At 43.3% G+C, this 16,440-nt stretch overlaps 1 protein-coding gene across 4 annotated transcripts in view; it reads left to right on the top strand.

The window, feature by feature from the left end:
• The first annotated feature begins 4,583 nt into the window (after positions 1–4,583).
• The window catches only part of AARS2 (alanyl-tRNA synthetase 2, mitochondrial), an 81,366-nt gene continuing 69,509 nt past the window's right edge, over positions 4,584–16,440 (top strand). For 2 of the 4 annotated variants that reach the window (XR_013624509.1, XM_068129463.2), the window contains exons 1-7: positions 4,611–4,910; positions 6,937–7,125; positions 9,181–9,326; positions 13,487–13,678; positions 13,821–13,965; positions 15,996–16,141; positions 16,265–16,373. Coding sequence is in view for 3 of the 4 variants with exons in the window: in XM_068129463.2 (XP_067985564.2) it covers positions 4,776–4,910; positions 6,937–7,125; positions 9,181–9,326; positions 13,487–13,678; positions 13,821–13,965; positions 15,996–16,141; positions 16,265–16,373 (1,062 nt within the window). In the remaining variant the exon portion in view is untranslated. Of the gene's footprint in view, positions 4,911–5,806; positions 6,483–6,936; positions 7,126–9,180; positions 9,327–13,486; positions 13,679–13,820; positions 13,966–15,995; positions 16,142–16,264; positions 16,374–16,440 lie in introns of those variants that run through there. The other 2 variants (XM_078784189.1, XM_068129464.2) reach the window with 2 other exon arrangements.

Below are 16,440 nucleotides of genomic sequence, written 5' to 3'. Positions count from 1 at the left end.
CCACTGCTCCCCTCCCCCAAGGTGGCCCCCAAGGTTCAGTTCTTGGCCCCCTCCTCTTCATCCTTTACCTGTCCCCCCTCGGTCACTTAATCCGCCGTCATGGTCTCCAATTCCACTGCTTCGCCGATGACATCCAGCTTTTCATCTCCACCAAGTCCATCTCCACCGCCACCCACTCTATCCTGACAAACTGCATCACTGAAATAAAATCCTGGCTTCAAATCAACTTCCTCAAACTTAACTGTGATAAATCTGAAATAATCATCATTGGCCCAAAAACGCTCACCAAGTCCACCCATAACTTTGCCCTCAACATCGACGGTTTCCCAGTATCCACCTCCCCTCACATCCGGAATCTTGGCATCATCTTTGACCAAACCCTCTCCTTCGACAAATACACTAAACAGATCACAAAGACAGCCTTCTTTCACCTGAAAAACATCGCCCGTCTCCGTCCATCCCTCTCCTCCGTGGCTGCAGAAACCCTCATCCACGCCTTCATCACTTCCCGTCTGGACTACTGCAATAGCCTCCTTTATGGTTCACCCTCAACAATCACCAATAAACTCCAATACATTCAGAACTCCGCTGCCCGTCTACTCACCCATTCCCGGACCCGTGACCACATCACCCCCGTCCTTTACAAGCTTCACTGGCTCCCCATCTCCCAGAGAATCCAGTACAAAATCCTCCTCTTGACCTACAAAGCCCTCCATAACCTGGCCCCATCCTACCTGGCTGACCTCCTCTCCAGACACACTCCCACCCGCAACCTCCGCTCTGCTGGTACCAACCTCCTGACCCCCCCCCCCCCATCTGGACCAAATTTAGATCCTGGGGGGACAGGGCCTTCTCCATCGCTGCTCCCACCCTCTGGAACTCGCTACCTCACACCATCAGAGACTCCTCCTCACTCACCACATTCAAAACATCACTCAAGACCCACCTGTTCAACACTGCATTCAACATTTAACCCACAGCATCTAATTCTAACCCCTGACTATCTCCTCTCCTTCTCCCTCCTTTGTGCTTTGAATATTTCCCTATTGATTCTTCTTTTTTTTTGCAATTGTCTTTATGTTTTGCTATGCATTATGTTTTGCACTCTGTCAAAGCGTCTTTGGGCTTCCTGAAAAGCGCTATATAAAATAAATGCATTATTATTATTATTATTATAAATTAAAATTTACGTAAAAAAACATAAACACGTTACCAAAAAAAAACCCCCAAAAAAACCTCAATCGACATCTAGCATTTGAAAATTGTAATTACTACAACTGTAAATGTGAAATAAAACTCAATGAAAAGTGACGTAAAAAACGTAAAAGCTTCAATAAAATAAATAAATAAACTTAAATTGATATCTCGCAGCAGGTCGGTGATGCTTGCCTATAATCATAAAGCTTCTATTTATTACGTACCTATGCACGGAGCACGGTTTGTTATTGCTTACAGAATGTGTAAGCATACCCCATCAGTAAATAATAAACAGTCATGCAGTTTGCCGATCCCTTTATTCTCATGAAACACCATTAATTTCTGATTACCAGGTAACTCAGCAAAAGCACAGTAAACTTTCACATGATGGACCAAACTTAAGGATCTTTCAGACTACCAGGGAAATCATATTTAAGTTGTTTCTTTGATTGGGCGTTTGAAAACTAAAGTGGGCTATCCTACACTGACGGCAAAATTGACTTTATTCCACTAAAGTAATCTTTCAAATATCAATATAACAATCTGTACATTTGGTGTTTCCATCTGGGAGTCCGAACCTTCTTTATCAAAACTTGTATCACATGGTGGAATCGTTTTATACTTCATTGGCACTCAACTGTCAACCGAAAAACAAGGTTCCATTGCTGTGAATACAATCGAATAAGATTCTTGCCATTTGATGGAAAACAAGAAAGAGCAATCAGAGATTGCAGACCCTCACCAGGACGTGTTTGTGTGGTGTATTCTGTGTGGTGTTTATTACCTGCTGTGTTTGCGGGGTTTATTTAATGACTACGTAGATTTTATGTTCAATCCAATATGGCTGCGGAACAACATGACCAACGACGTCGTCAATGTAATTCTCCCATACTTTGTGGAGGAGATCATGCTCAATAAATTTCAAACGAATGGGCATTCTACTTGTCTAATTATGACGTCATAATGATGGACCGATGACATCATCAGAAATATATGTTGTTCCCCATTGGGAGTACTTGAGAATGAGCCACGTTTCAATTTTCTCCATGGAGCGGTTTCGGAGATATAGAGGTGCAAAGTTTTTCGTTTTTTTCTTCCAAGATGGCGCCTGTAGCACGTGATCTATGACGTCATAATTATAATTTAAAAATTCCACAGGAGGAGGTGCTCCCATATTGAAAGTTTAAAATCAATCGGATCAACGGTTGCAGAGAAAAGCATGCTCAGTTCTGTGCGGACAAACAAACTGACCCAAATGCAATACCCTCTCCTCTGGTGAGGGTAATAAAAACAACAATCAATTGCTGTGTATGAGATTAAAGGGACAAACTAATTGATCACCTGTGATGTCATCTAGATTCTAGATTGTTCGAACTCGCAATCGCTGGTCCAAAAAATGACATATATCCCCATTGTCTACAGCTTGCCAGGAAAAGTAGTGGAAGCAAAGAGAGGTCATCAGTTAAAAAATATTAAAATTAGATGAATAAAGTACCAAGAAGTAACGATATCTACGATCACAAAAGCGATCACCAATTGTAACCCTTCCGCAACCAGACTTACCCTTGGACTGTGATCCAATATGGTCTCCATATTTTGTTCGGACCACCATATGACCTTGACCTTCGACATTTATTTAGGGATACGGTGTAAATTAATAAAATGTGTCCCCATCTACAATCTATGGAGAAACCTCCATATCATGAAAATCGAAGGGAAACTATCCAGGTTATGATCAAAAATGTGTTGTTTGTTAATTAGGTCACAATCCCAAGAAATAGGTCAAGGACACAAATTAAATATCAGGTGCACAACTTCAGTGCAAATCATAAAATATACATAAAATAAAATAAAACTATAACAATGAGACTGTGTCGTTGCCAATATGCCTCCACATAGTCCCACAACAGGTAGATGCCATCACTCTGCATATGTATGGGCAGGGGATCACGTTTGTGAAGTTTCGTGTTGATCAGATAAGGTTCGTTTTTCTATCCAAGATGGCTGCCAAAGCACGTGACCTATGACATCATCATTTTCAAGCTATATGCAACAATGGTTTTAGATGATATTTGTAAAATTTTGCATCCTTTGGGTGAGCGGTTTCAGAGATATAATTATTTAATATTTTCCTTCAATCCAATATGGCTGCCAAACCATGTGACCTATGATGTCATAAATTTAATATGTCCATACAAATGGGTGCATGCATGCAATTGCAATGCATGCAATTTCAGATTTTTAGGATAAGGAATTCGATTAAAACATTTTTGACTGGTATACCACTTCACCTATGATGTCATCATTATCATGCTCTTGTTCCCCATTGGGAGTACTTAACAATGTGCCAAGTTAAAAAAAATTCCATTCAGCGGTTTCTGAGAAATAATTTTTTTATTCTGTGCTTTTAATCCAATATGGCTGCCATACCACGTGAGCTATGACGTCACAATTATCATTAAAAAAACATTCTGCATGGGTGTCACACCTACGCTGAAAGTTTCGTCTCAATCGGACAAATGGTTGCTGAGAAAAACGAGGTTTATCCCGGACGGACGGAAGGACGGACGGACAACCTGAAAACATAATGCCTCCGGCGACTTTGTTGGCAGCCATGTAATATGCAATGAAGAAGAGGAGGCAGGCATTTAATTCGCCAATCATGCCTGCAGCTCTTTCAACACCACATTTAATCAACAAGCAAAGGTACCCGCCCTAAGGGCGGGGCTTCAATTGGGAGGCCCAAATGAAAAGGCAAAATATCAGAAATTGAAGGCTTTTTTATATTTTTAACGATTTATATAAACATCCGTTAAATCATATCACACGCAAATCATCAAAATCTAAACAGTATTTGTCGAATTTCAATAAACGCCAAATCACTGTTCATATCGGTAAATATTATTCCATCGTGTTTGGAAAAACTGGAAAATTGGAAAATTGGAAAAATTGGAAATTTGGAAAAAAAATTGGAAAAACAATATAGCCTATTTTACTCCAGGGGGTCCCAGGATTACCCACCCAAAATTTTGTTGCGATCGGTTCAGCCGTTTTTGCGGTACCTGGGAACAGACGGACGGACAGACAGACAGACATTTGGTGAATTATAGTAAGATGCATCAGTTTGTTTACCTCATATCATAAGAAGAGGAGGGCGAATCTTCATCAAAGAGGGGAAAAAGGGCTTAAAGTCTTACACATAATTTGAGGAAATAATGCGAGTGATGATTACTTACTTATTCGACGTTTTTTAAATACACTTGATAAAATGGATATGATATAATTTAATTAGTGACAAAGGCTTCTGTGTCGTATATTATGGTATTTGCAACAACAACAACAACAACAACAACAACAACAACAACAACAACAAAATGAAGAAGAGGAAGAGAAAATAGGAAGCGGAAGCGGATGCGGAAGATGACATTGTAGGGGGGCGGAGAACGCGGCATTTGCTTAAGTTTTCGGCGCCACTCGAAGTACATAATAATAAGAATAAATAATACTTATTATTATCATTATTCCATATAAAGCGGAGCTAAGAGTAAGAGTGTCGCGGCTGCGGCTCCCGGGGAGCGATGTCCGCTCGGCAGATCCGCGGGAGGTTCGTGAAGTTTTTCCAGCAGCGGCACAACCATGAGGTCGTCAAGTCGACCTCGATACGACCTCGTGGAGATCCTTCGCTTCACTTCGTGAACGCCGGAATGAATCAGGTTTCATTCGCACGGTTTTATGTAACGCCGCTTTGTCTCTCCCAAGAGGACGATGTCGAGGCTCATAGAAATAGGAGCACGATACGAGAAAATTAAATAAAAAGCCCAAATCGAATCGAATTGAAAGAAAAAATCCCTCATCCTTCTGACAGACAAAGACAGCAGCTTCCTCGGATCTTGAGAAAATCATAAACTGGTCAAATACTTGCAACATGTCTGTCAATCCTGATAAATCCCACACTCTCTGTCTCTCTGTCTCTGTCTCTCTGTCTCTGTCTCTGCCTCTCTGTCTCTGTCTCTGTCTCCGTCTGTCTCTGCCTCTCTGTCTCTCTGTCTTTGTCTCTGTCTGTCTCTGTCTCTGCCTCTCTGTCTCTGCCTCTCTGTCTCTGTCTCTGCCTCTCACAACAAACCATCCTACTTTCTCAACGACCATCTATCTCGTGGAGGTTTGGTCACTCAAACTCTCGGGTCTCACTCTCAGCCATGATCTCTCTTCGGCGATCCACGTTTCCAATTTGGCCGCCAAAGCCAGACGCCGACTGGACATCCTCTGTCGTGCAAAGTCCTTCCTTGGCACACCTGAGCTCCTATCTACCTAAAAGGTTTTCATCCACAGCTTAATGGAGTACTGCCCTCCCCTCTGGGCTGCCTCCCCTGCCTCACGTCTTGCTCAGTTTGACGCCATGGAAACCATAGCCCTTTTTTATGATACATGGGCTCGTAATAGAGCGCGCGCACACACACACACACACACACACACACACACACACACACACACACACACACACACACACACACACACACACACACACACACACACACGAAACAAACACTTAACAAAGCCATTAAGTTTTGGGGTAATGCCGTCACTATTGTCACTTCCCAGGATACTCTGGGTCCCAGTGACGTCATAACAATGGCACCGCTTTTCTCACCATACTCGGTGGGGAATTTCCTCCTCCCCGTGGATACCAACCAATGGGGATTGTCCGTGCTCTATCCCTTTTCAAGCAAGAAAGCATCACATACCATTTTTAAAGTCTTTGGTATGACTTGAACGGGTCCAAACGGGATGGGTGTTGTTTAGGAGACACCATCTCCTTACTGGATGGCCGTTGGCTCCCTACGTGAGACCATCCGCCCTTTGCCAGGTGTTGTTTTTGGTCCTGGCAGGTTGTCACAGTCACCCTCCCCATTAGCAAAGCCAGTGAGGGGTGTCAGTTTATTTACCGACAACCCGACCATGGTGGCAGGTAGCACTGGGTTACATGTTACCAGTGGCAGTCCCAAAAGACTGACCTGACTTCAAGACTTCGAGATCAATGGAATCTCTCACGATGAAGCTGAGTCTATGGGCCAATCACGTCGCCATCACGGACAGGTCGGTGGTCTCTCTGTCTGATTCCGCCTCATTTCTGGTTTTGCACCGTCTGCCCTCTCCGTGCTCTTTCCCCCTCCAAGTATCTGCAGGATGCACCAAGTCCACCGGCAACTCCCTCGTCGTGAACCTGGCTGAGGTCATCCAAAGCCATGATCTTGTCTACACCTAGTAAACCAGCACCTCTCCCAAAGGTTTGCTTATGTAGCCATCTTGTGCACCCCTTGTGTTCTTCCATACCCCTCATTGTTACCTGCGTCCCCTGGTTGTCCGTCTCCATCTACCTTCTCCCTCTGCCCTGCTGTTGGTGTTTCCCCTTTCTCCTGCTGTTCTCTTTGCTATGTCGTGTCATTTGATCTGTTCTGTGTCCGATAGCTCTTCCACGAGCCTCGACCTAGTATTAAAAAACAAAAACAAAACCGTCTCAAGACGAGTAGGAATACCCAGACTACTTTGTAGAGAGATTCACCTGGGAAAGGTAATAGTGACATCAAAGTGCAGGCAAAGCATATTGGGACCGATAACACATTTCTCGATTCCATCCTGATGTCATCATATCATCAGAAAGATAAAATGCTCAACATGACAGTTTATGGTAACCATGTCTATCAAGCTGATCCAGTGATGCACGTCCGACCACCCTGACAGTTCAAACCGATCTTCCTGGGTACGGTGGAACCGAACAGCCCCATGGGACGACTCCGGCGTGTGGTCAACAGCCAGAAGTGTGTGAGAGCCGGTGGGAAACACAACGACTTGACCGACGTTGGTCGTGACAGCCGGCACCACACCTTCTTCGAAATGCTGGGGAACTGGTCCTTCGGCGACTACTTCAAGGTGCAGCACTTGGGCATTGGGGAATGTGATTAAAATCTGGAATTTACTTCCAAAACAAGATAAAGTGATTCAGAATATTAATTGTATAGTTTTGTTTTTATTTGTTTGATTGTGTACAAGAACTCTTTTGTGGTGTATTTTAGGCTATATTGTGGTGTATTTTAGGCTATATTGTGGTGTATTTTAGGCTATATTGTGGTGTGTTTTAGGCTATATTGTGGTGTATTTTAGGCTATATTGTGGTGTATTTTAGGCTATATTGTGGTGTATTTTAGGCTACATTGTGGTGTATTTTAGGCTATATTGTGGTGTATTTTAGGCTATATTGTGGTGTATTTTAGGCTATATTGTGGTGTATTTTAGGCTATATTGTGGTGTATTTTAGGCTATATTGTGGTGTATTTTAGGCTATATTGTGGTGTATTTTAGGCTACATTGTGGTGTATTTTCGGCTATATTGTGGTGTATTTTAGGCTATATTGTGGTGTATTTTAGGCTATATTGTGGTGTATTTTAGGCTATATTGTGGTGTATTTTAGGCTATATTGTGGTGTATTTTAGGCTACATTGTGGTGTATTTTAGGCTACATTGTGGTGTATTTTAGGCTACATTGTGGTGTATTTTAGGCTACATTGTGGTGTATTTTAGGCTATATTGTGTATTTTAGGCTATATTGTGGTGTATTTTAGGCTACATTGTGGTGTATTTTAGGCTATATTGTGGTGTATTTTAGGCTACATTGTGGTGTATTTTAGGCGACATTGTGGTGAATTTTAGGCTATATTGTGGTGTATTTTAGGCTATATTGTGGTGTATTTTAGGCTATATTGTGGTGTATTTTAGGCTATATTGTGGTGTATTTTAGGCTATATTGTGGTGTATTTTGGGCTACATTGTGGTGTATTTTAGGCTATATTGTGGTGTATTTTAGGCTACATTGTGGTGTATTTTAGGCTATATTGTGGTGTATTTTAGGCTATATTGTGGTGAATTTTAGGCTATATTGTGGTGTATTTTAGGCTATATTGTGGTGTATTTTAGGCTATATTGTGGTGTATTTTAGGCTATATTGTCGTGTATTTTAGGCTATATTGTGGTGTATTTTAGGCTATTGTGGTGTATTTTAGGCTACATTGTGGTGTATTTTAGGCTACATTGTGGTGTATTTTAGGCTATATTGTGGTGTATTTTAGGCTATATTGTGGTGTATTTTAGGCTATATTGTGGTGTGTTTTCGGCTATATTGTGGTGTATTTTAGGCTATATTGTGGTGTGTTTTCGGCTATATTGTGGTGTATTTTAGGCTATGTTGTCGTGAATTTTAGGCTATATTGTGGTGTATTTTAGGCTATATTGTGGTGTATTTTAGGCTATATTGTGGTGTATTTTAGGCTATATTGTGGTGTATTTTAGGCTATATTGTGGTGTATTTTAGGCTATATTGTGGTGTATTTTAGGCTATATTGTGGTGTATTTTAGGCTATATTGTGGTGAATTTTAGGCTATATTGTGGTGTGTTTTCGGCTATATTGTGGTGTATTTTAGGCTATATTGTGGTGTATTTTAGGCTATATTGTGGTGTATTTTAGGCTATATTGTGGTGTATTTTAGGCTATATTGTGGTGAATTTTAGGCTATATTGTGGTGTATTTTAGGGTATATTGTGGTGTATTTTAGGGTATATTGTGGTGTATTTTAGGCTCTATTGTGGTGTATTTTAGGCTATATTGTGGTGTATTTTAGGCTATATTGTGGTGTATTTTAGGCTATATTGTGGTGTATTTTAGGCTATATTGTGGTGAATTTTAGGCTATATTGTGGTGTATTTTAGGGTATATTGTGGTGTATTTTAGGCTATATTGTGGTGTATTTTAGGGTATATTGTGGTGTATTTTAGGGTATATTGTGGTGTATTTTAGGGTATATTGTGGTGTATTTTAGGCTCTATTGTGGTGTATTTTAGGCTATATTGTGGTGTATTTTAGGCTATATTGTGGTGTATTTTAGGCTATATTGATGTCACGTGATGACCTATATTAATATTTTCTTTGCAGGCTGAGGCGTGCTCTATGGCGTGGGAGTTTCTAACGCAGGAGCTGGGACTACCGAAGGATCGACTTTATATCTCTTACTTCGGAGGAGACCAGCAGTTGGAGCTTCAGCCTGATGCGCAGACCCGTGACGTATGGCTTCAGCTTGGGTGAGTGACAAAGGCAAAACGTTTTGATTACATATTTAATCTGATTTAAATAATAATCTGATTTACGAAAGGCATCTCTCATTAATTGGTGAAGAAGACCCGTTAATATCTAATCACAATTTATTTATTTTTTTCATGATCTAAGACTCGTAGGGGAGCTGTCTGCCACGCACACTCAGTAGGGGAGCTTACGCATGCATATACACACACAGACGGACGTACAGACACAACACGACGACGGCACCGTTGGAGGGTGCGACAAACAAAGCCACTGAGCTTAGGGGAAGTGCCGTCACTTCCTGAGGTGAAACAAACAAAACAATGACACCGCCTTTCTCACCACAATCAGCCGGGCATTTTCTATGGAAGAATCTCCTCCTCATGGATACCTACCTAGGTGATTACTCGTGCTCTTTCCCTTTTAAATTCTGAACGTCAAGCAATGAAGCGGCACGTGCCATTTTTAAAGTGTTTGGTATTACTCGGCCACGTTTAAACCACCGGCCTACCAGATTCGGGTGGAGGCGCTAACCATTACACCACCTAGTCTGGTTACCTACGCCACTGAAGGTGGACGGACATTATGTTTTCGCCACTATTTGTTACTTCACCAGGTGGTAGAGTTGGTCATAAGGAAGAAGCACGATTGATTTTGAGGTCAAAGATCATCTTGAGATTAAGTGTCTGAAATCCTCAATTTTCATCCGATTGACTTGAAAATTAAACAGCAATTACATAGTGTCACTAAATTGGGAAATCTACTATTTTTGAGGTCAAAAGGTCAAAGGTCAACTCAAGGTCAAACTTCTAAAATCATCAATTTTCATCTGAAAAATCATCAATTTTCATCCGATTGACTTGAAAGTCAAACAATTACATAGTGTCACTAAATTGGGAAATCTACTATTTTTGAGGTCAAAGGTCAACTCGAGGTCATACTTCTAAAATCATCAATTTGATCTGAAAAATCATCAATGTTGTTTAGATTGACCGGAGCTTTGATTAAGATCGTCAATTTTAATCTTGACTAAATGGACAATTTGATGTATCCATGACAACTTTTGGGGGGGGGGGGGGGGGGAGGGAGGGCTAGATTTTGCAAGTATCGTGCTATGCATGACGTCTTCTTGTTTGTTTGTTTGTCTGTCTGTGTGAGCAGGATATCTCAAAAAGTTATGGACAAATTCGGATGAAATTTGGTGGCAATGGTGAGTGTCTGACAATGACGAATTGATAGATTTTGGTGACGGTCCGGTTCCGCATTGAGAGATTGGGCCAAAACGATATAACATGATATTTCAAAAAGTTATGGACAGGTTATGACAAAATTTGTGGGATGAGTCGAGTAGGTGACCAGAACTTGCCGATTCGATTTTGGTTCAGGTCTGGATGCAGATCTGGCCTATCAGTGGGATACAAAACGTTACTGTTTAGCCTGTCAGAGGTTCGAATCCTGACCCAGCTATAAACTGTCATCCTGGAATTTCGCAGGCAAACAACAACAAAAACATGCATTTTAAAGGCCATTTTCCCTGCTAGAGTGGGGGGGGGGGGGGGGGGGGGGGTTAGCCTTGCGGTCCCCATGACAATCTTCTCCATTTTGTCCTATTTTCTGCATCTCTCCTTGTTAACCCCCTTGCCCGCATTTCTTCTTCCACCATCTTTACCCAAGTCTTTCTCGGTCTTCCTCGTCCTCTACTTCCTTCTACATTCATTTCCATCACTCTTCTCAACCAGTCACTTTCATCCTTCCTCAACACATGACCAAACCATCTCAACCTGTTCCTCTTCACAGCATCAATCACAGGCTCTATTCCCATCATCTTTCACAATTCATCATTTGTCTTCCTCTCTCTCAACGATACTCCGCACATCCACCGAACCATTCGCATTTCCACCCTTTCCAGCCTTCGTTGCTGCTCTACGTTCATTACCCATGTCTCGCTCCCATAAATCATAACACTTCTCACACATGCAGCATACACCTTTCCCTTCAGCTTCAACGACACTCCCCTCCTCGTCAGCACGCCACTCAGTTCCCGAAACTTCTTCCATGCACATCTCACTCGAGCAACCGTTGCCGAGTCTGATCCACCTTCTCCATTCAGCATGTCTCCGAGGTAGCAAAATGTTTTCACACCTTCCAGCTTCACGCCGTCTCCAAGATCCAACTCAACATTTCCTCCATCTGCAGCTCCCTCTGTGCACACCTTATATTTGAATGTAGCTGCCACACTGGTTAATGACACTCTCAAACCACTACATTTTTGATGAACCCACTCAGCGCACATTGTACATTGAATGGAGTTTACTCCGACACCCTTCCTGCACACAGCACAGGGCCACTTCCCAGTTCTTTCCACCTCACCACATGCTTTACCACTTGCCATCACCTTCGTCTTTCTGATATTCACCTTCAGACCTTTTGTCTCCATACATTCCTTCCACTTGTTAATCTTTTCCTTCAGTCCATCCATACTTTCCGCAATCAACACCAGATCATCTGCATACAACAACTCCCACGGTAAACCCTCCTTTACGTTCTGAGCCAGCACCTCCATCACAGCTACAAATAGTAGTGGACTTAGTACCGACCCCTGATGCACTCCCACCTTCACCTCAAACTCACCACTGTTCCCGTCCTTCGTCCTTACAGCTGTGCGCGCTCTTTTGTACATTGCCATCACTACTCTGATCAACCATTCCTCCACTCCTAACTTCCTCAATGCCCATGTCAATACTTCGCGTGGAACCCTATCGAATGCTTTCTCCAGATCAACAAACCCAAGAAACAACTTCTTCCTCCTCTCCATGTACTTCTCCTGCAACTGCCTCACAATGAAAGGCGCGTCTGTCGTTCCTCTTCCTGGCATAAATCCAAACTGCATTTCATCGATCTTCACCTTCTTCCTTATCCTCCTCTCCAACATCCTTTCCAATACCTTCATTCCATGCTCCAATAACTTTATCGCTCGGTACGAGTCACACTCCAGAGGGTCACCTTTCCCCTTGTATAGAGGGACGAGGGTACTCAGTTCCCAAACCACCGGAATGCGGCCTTCTTTCACCACCAGATTACAGATCTCTGTCATTCTCTTCACACCCCAACTTCCTGCTGCCTTCAACATATCTCCCACAACTCCCGTCGGCCCTCCCGCTTTTCTACTCTTCATTGCTTTTATCGCTTCCTCAACTTCCTTCTCAGTTATCTTCTCTGCCGGTCCTAAAACTGGGTTACTCTCTACGTTGCCATCCCATTCATTCTCTGTATTCAACAGCATTTCCATATATCTCTTCCATCTTCCTTTAATTCCATCTGGGTCCACAACGATTTGTCCCACTTCATCCTTCAAGCAACTCACCCCCATCACATCACACCTCTGTTTCGCTATCTGCTTTGCAATCCTGAATACCGCTCTCTGACCCTTTTCCAAATCCAAGCGTTCTCCGAACATTTTCCTCCATGCCTCCTGCGCCTTTGCTACCTCTTTCTTTGCAGCCTTCCTGGCTGCCTTATAACTTTCATGCTCTGCTGTTTCTGCTCCCGTACATGTTGATCATGATCCCGCAGGCATGTTGATCATTAATGTGTGTGCTGTCCTTCGGATGGATGTTAAACAGGTGTCTTGTCTGCCAGCATTTGTTGGTGGGTGTTGAAGATCTCACAGTGTCATTCACAAAGAGTAGGCAAGCTATCGCCGGCACCATGAACAAATTACAAATTCCTGCTTTAACCAGCAGAGGGCATTGCATGAGCAGCACAGCCGTGCCCAGAGCCAGTGATGCTATCCGCAGCCTTGCGCTGCATACGGACAGCAGAACCATAATTCTTCGGTTGATGTTAAAAAAAAACAAGTTGGCGTTTGATGATTAAGATACAACAGAGTACGATTCCCTGTGAAGACTGTTATCAGCAGACAAGGCGAACATTAGATTTTATCAACTCAAGGTGTATAAGAGCATGTTTACCGCTTTGCAAAATGAATCCAATTGTCCAATGCCAAAGGATCCGACCACTCGTCCTTCAAGTGGTTTTGGTAAAAGTCAGCCTTCCTTGTGGGGATGTTTGACTTGCTGCGCTCGATCAAGTTGATTCGATGTGTTTAATGAACGAATCATTTCATGCACAGGTAGCATTATTTTGTTAATTTTGCATCCAGCATTCCTCCTTCTCACCTGCTGCCATTTGGAGCAAAGGAAAACTTCTGGGAAATGGGTGACGTTGGACCATGTGGACCCTGCTCGGAGATTCACTATGACCATGTCGGTGCTCGTGACGCCTCGGCATTGGTCAACGCAGATGACAGAGATGTCGTGGAAATCTGGAATCTGGTTTTCATGCAATATAGCAGGTAGGGAATAGAAAAAGATTTGATTATCACACTATCTACGACGATGAGGTTGTTTACTCCAAATGTAAAAACATTGGCTTTGCCTCTTGTACCTTATATCATCGTTGTCCATCGATACGCATGATCGTCTGTCTGCTTACAGGGAGTTAGACAGCAGCCTGCACCCTCTGCCAAGCCACGGAGTGGACTGCGGTATGGGCCTGGAGCGACTCGTCGCTGTCATGCAGGGTTCGCGTTCCACATACGATACGGATCTCTTCCAACCTCTCCTTCGTGCCATCGAACAGGTCAGCTGAGTTTCGTTTTGTCATTGCAGGACAGTTGTGTTTTCATCCCTGTTTGTCTGTCTGTTTGCTTGTTTCACAGCAGAATTTTGGATTCGGACGAAGCTTTGTTGAGAGGTTAGAGAAGGACAAGTTGATTCGATTTTGGATAAGGTCCAGATACGGCCTATTATTGGGATATAAAACGTGAACTGCTCAAACTGGCGAAACTATGCACTCCACCAGGTGCCATTTTTTGTATACTTAATCGAGGCTCGTGGAAGAGCTCGTCATGGAGCTAGGCATCAGGACACAACAGGAGCATCAGACAGATGGGGGAAACACCAACAGCAGAGTTGAAGGCCAAGGTAGAGGCAGACTTTGACAACCAATGTGTGTGGGGAGGAATGAGGGACAGGAGAGGATGCTGGGGTGGACAAGATGGATATAGAAGGAAACTCTCAAGAAGGAAAACTGCAAATTTGGAAAGAGTTATGGAGGGTGGGGAGGTTAACGAGGGTAGAAAAGATCATTGTTTTGGATTGGGGATGATCTGAGGTGGTGGTGGTGAACAGCCATCTTGAAGACCTGGAGGGAGGAATGATGTTGAAGAGGATGTGGAAGTTGATTCCACAGGTGGGAAAAAGAGGAACAAATGAGTGGAGGTGAGCAGTGATCCTGGATTTAGGTAGTTTCACCAAAAGGGAGTTTATTGTCAACTGCGTGAAACCTGAGGGGGGCAAAGCACGGAAAGGGCAGGAGGTGAAATACCAGAAAGGAGCCGGTCGAAGACGGAGGGACCACCGACCTATCTACGATGGCGAAGTGATAGGCCCATATAATCAGCTTCGTTGCGGAAGATTCCATTAATCCTAACGACCTTGGTTTCTATGGCGTTGAGCCGAGCAAGATGTGAGGTAGGGGAGCCAGCCCAGAGAGGAGAGCAGTACTCAAACAAGCTGTGGATGAAAACCTTGTAGGTGGATAGGAGTTCTTGTGTGCCATCGAAGGACTTTGTACGACGGAGGATGCCCAGTCAGTGGCTGGCTTTGGAGGCCAGCTTGGAAATGTGTTTTTTCCCAGGAAATATGATGGCTGATATTGAGACCCATGGGTTTTAAATGACTGAACTTCCTCTAGAAGATTGTTGAGAAAGTAGATGGAGGAGTGGAGGGATTGAGGGGAAAGGGTTCCGAGTTCGTTATTGTGATGTTGCCCGAAAGTGTTGATTAATTATTTTTTTGAGAGAGTCATTGTGTACGCAGGCATGTTTGTCTGCATACTTGTGTACATTTGCAGATTTTGAAAATTCATTTTAAAAACAACTTCATGAGCCTTAAGCAAGAGCTCTGAATTTCTATGATTTCATTCGACCATGATTATGTATGACCTGAAACGCAACTATTTTATGCGACAGTTTTTTGTTTGTTTGTTTTTTTGTATACAAGATCGAGGCTCATGTAAGAGCTAACATTAATCACAAAAAAAAACGGACACAAAAACTTATAATAAAGGGAGCGGGAGACGATGGGGAGAGAGAGGGAAGCACACAAGTACAACAGTAGAGAACAGGGACATCGGGAAATCTGTGGGAGGGGGAGGGCTTGGGGGGGGGGAGGAGGCGTGGGAATGGGGGTGGGGGGAGGCGAGAGGTATAAAACATATGGACACTGCTAGAACTTCCAGGAAAGAAGTTGGAATTTCAAAAAAGTGGATCTGGGGTGAATTAGCGGGGATAGAAAAGATCAAGGTTTTGGATGGGGGAAGACAAGAGATGGTCATGAACAGCTGTTTTAAAGACCTGGAGGGAGGAGTGGGATTGAAGAGAGTGAGGGAGTTTGTTCCAGAAGCGGGAGAAAAGGGGAATGAAAAAGTGAAGGTGAATAGAGAGTCTTGATTTTAGCAAGTTCACCAGAAGAGGGTTGCTGGCAGATCTTGTGCGACCTTGTGCGATCTTTTTATATAGGGCAACAAATGAGATCATGACAACCAATTTAATTTTGAGGTAATATGTAGCAAGTTAATTTGGCGAATCACAATTTGTGAAATGGCAGGAGGCGATGGTGCGTCCATACGAGGGTCGAGAGAACGAGGACGACGCATACAGGATAGACATGGCGTACCGGGTGGTAGCTGATCACGTCCGTGCCCTCACCGTCTGCATTGCCGATGGAGTATATCCTGGAATGACTGGGCGAGAGTAAGTCTTTGTTTGTGTTGCTTCAAAATGGTTTCTGATCCCCACCGATGTATCTTGTGACCTCACAATCTTTGTGTGTGTGTTTGCCCATATTTATCCCCATCGCTCATTGTACCATGGAAGACTTGTGCTGCGGCAGATCCTGCGCAGGGCTGTACGGTTTGCACATGAGATTTTACATGGGCCATCTGGCATGCTCGCTCGCCTCGTACCAGCTGTCTGTGAGAACCTGGTACGTTACAGTGGGTCTGGCACTTTGAAAGGATTTTAGGAATCACTGAGATTTTCTTTTGCCTGGA

This window comes from Myxine glutinosa, chromosome 9 (genome assembly GCF_964187855.1).
Source record: "Myxine glutinosa chromosome 9, kmMyxGlut1.1, whole genome shotgun sequence".
NCBI classification, from domain to species: Eukaryota; Metazoa; Chordata; class Myxini; order Myxiniformes; family Myxinidae; genus Myxine; species Myxine glutinosa.
Note: the sequence above shows the minus strand (reverse complement) of the source record. Positions and strands in the feature narration are given on the sequence as shown.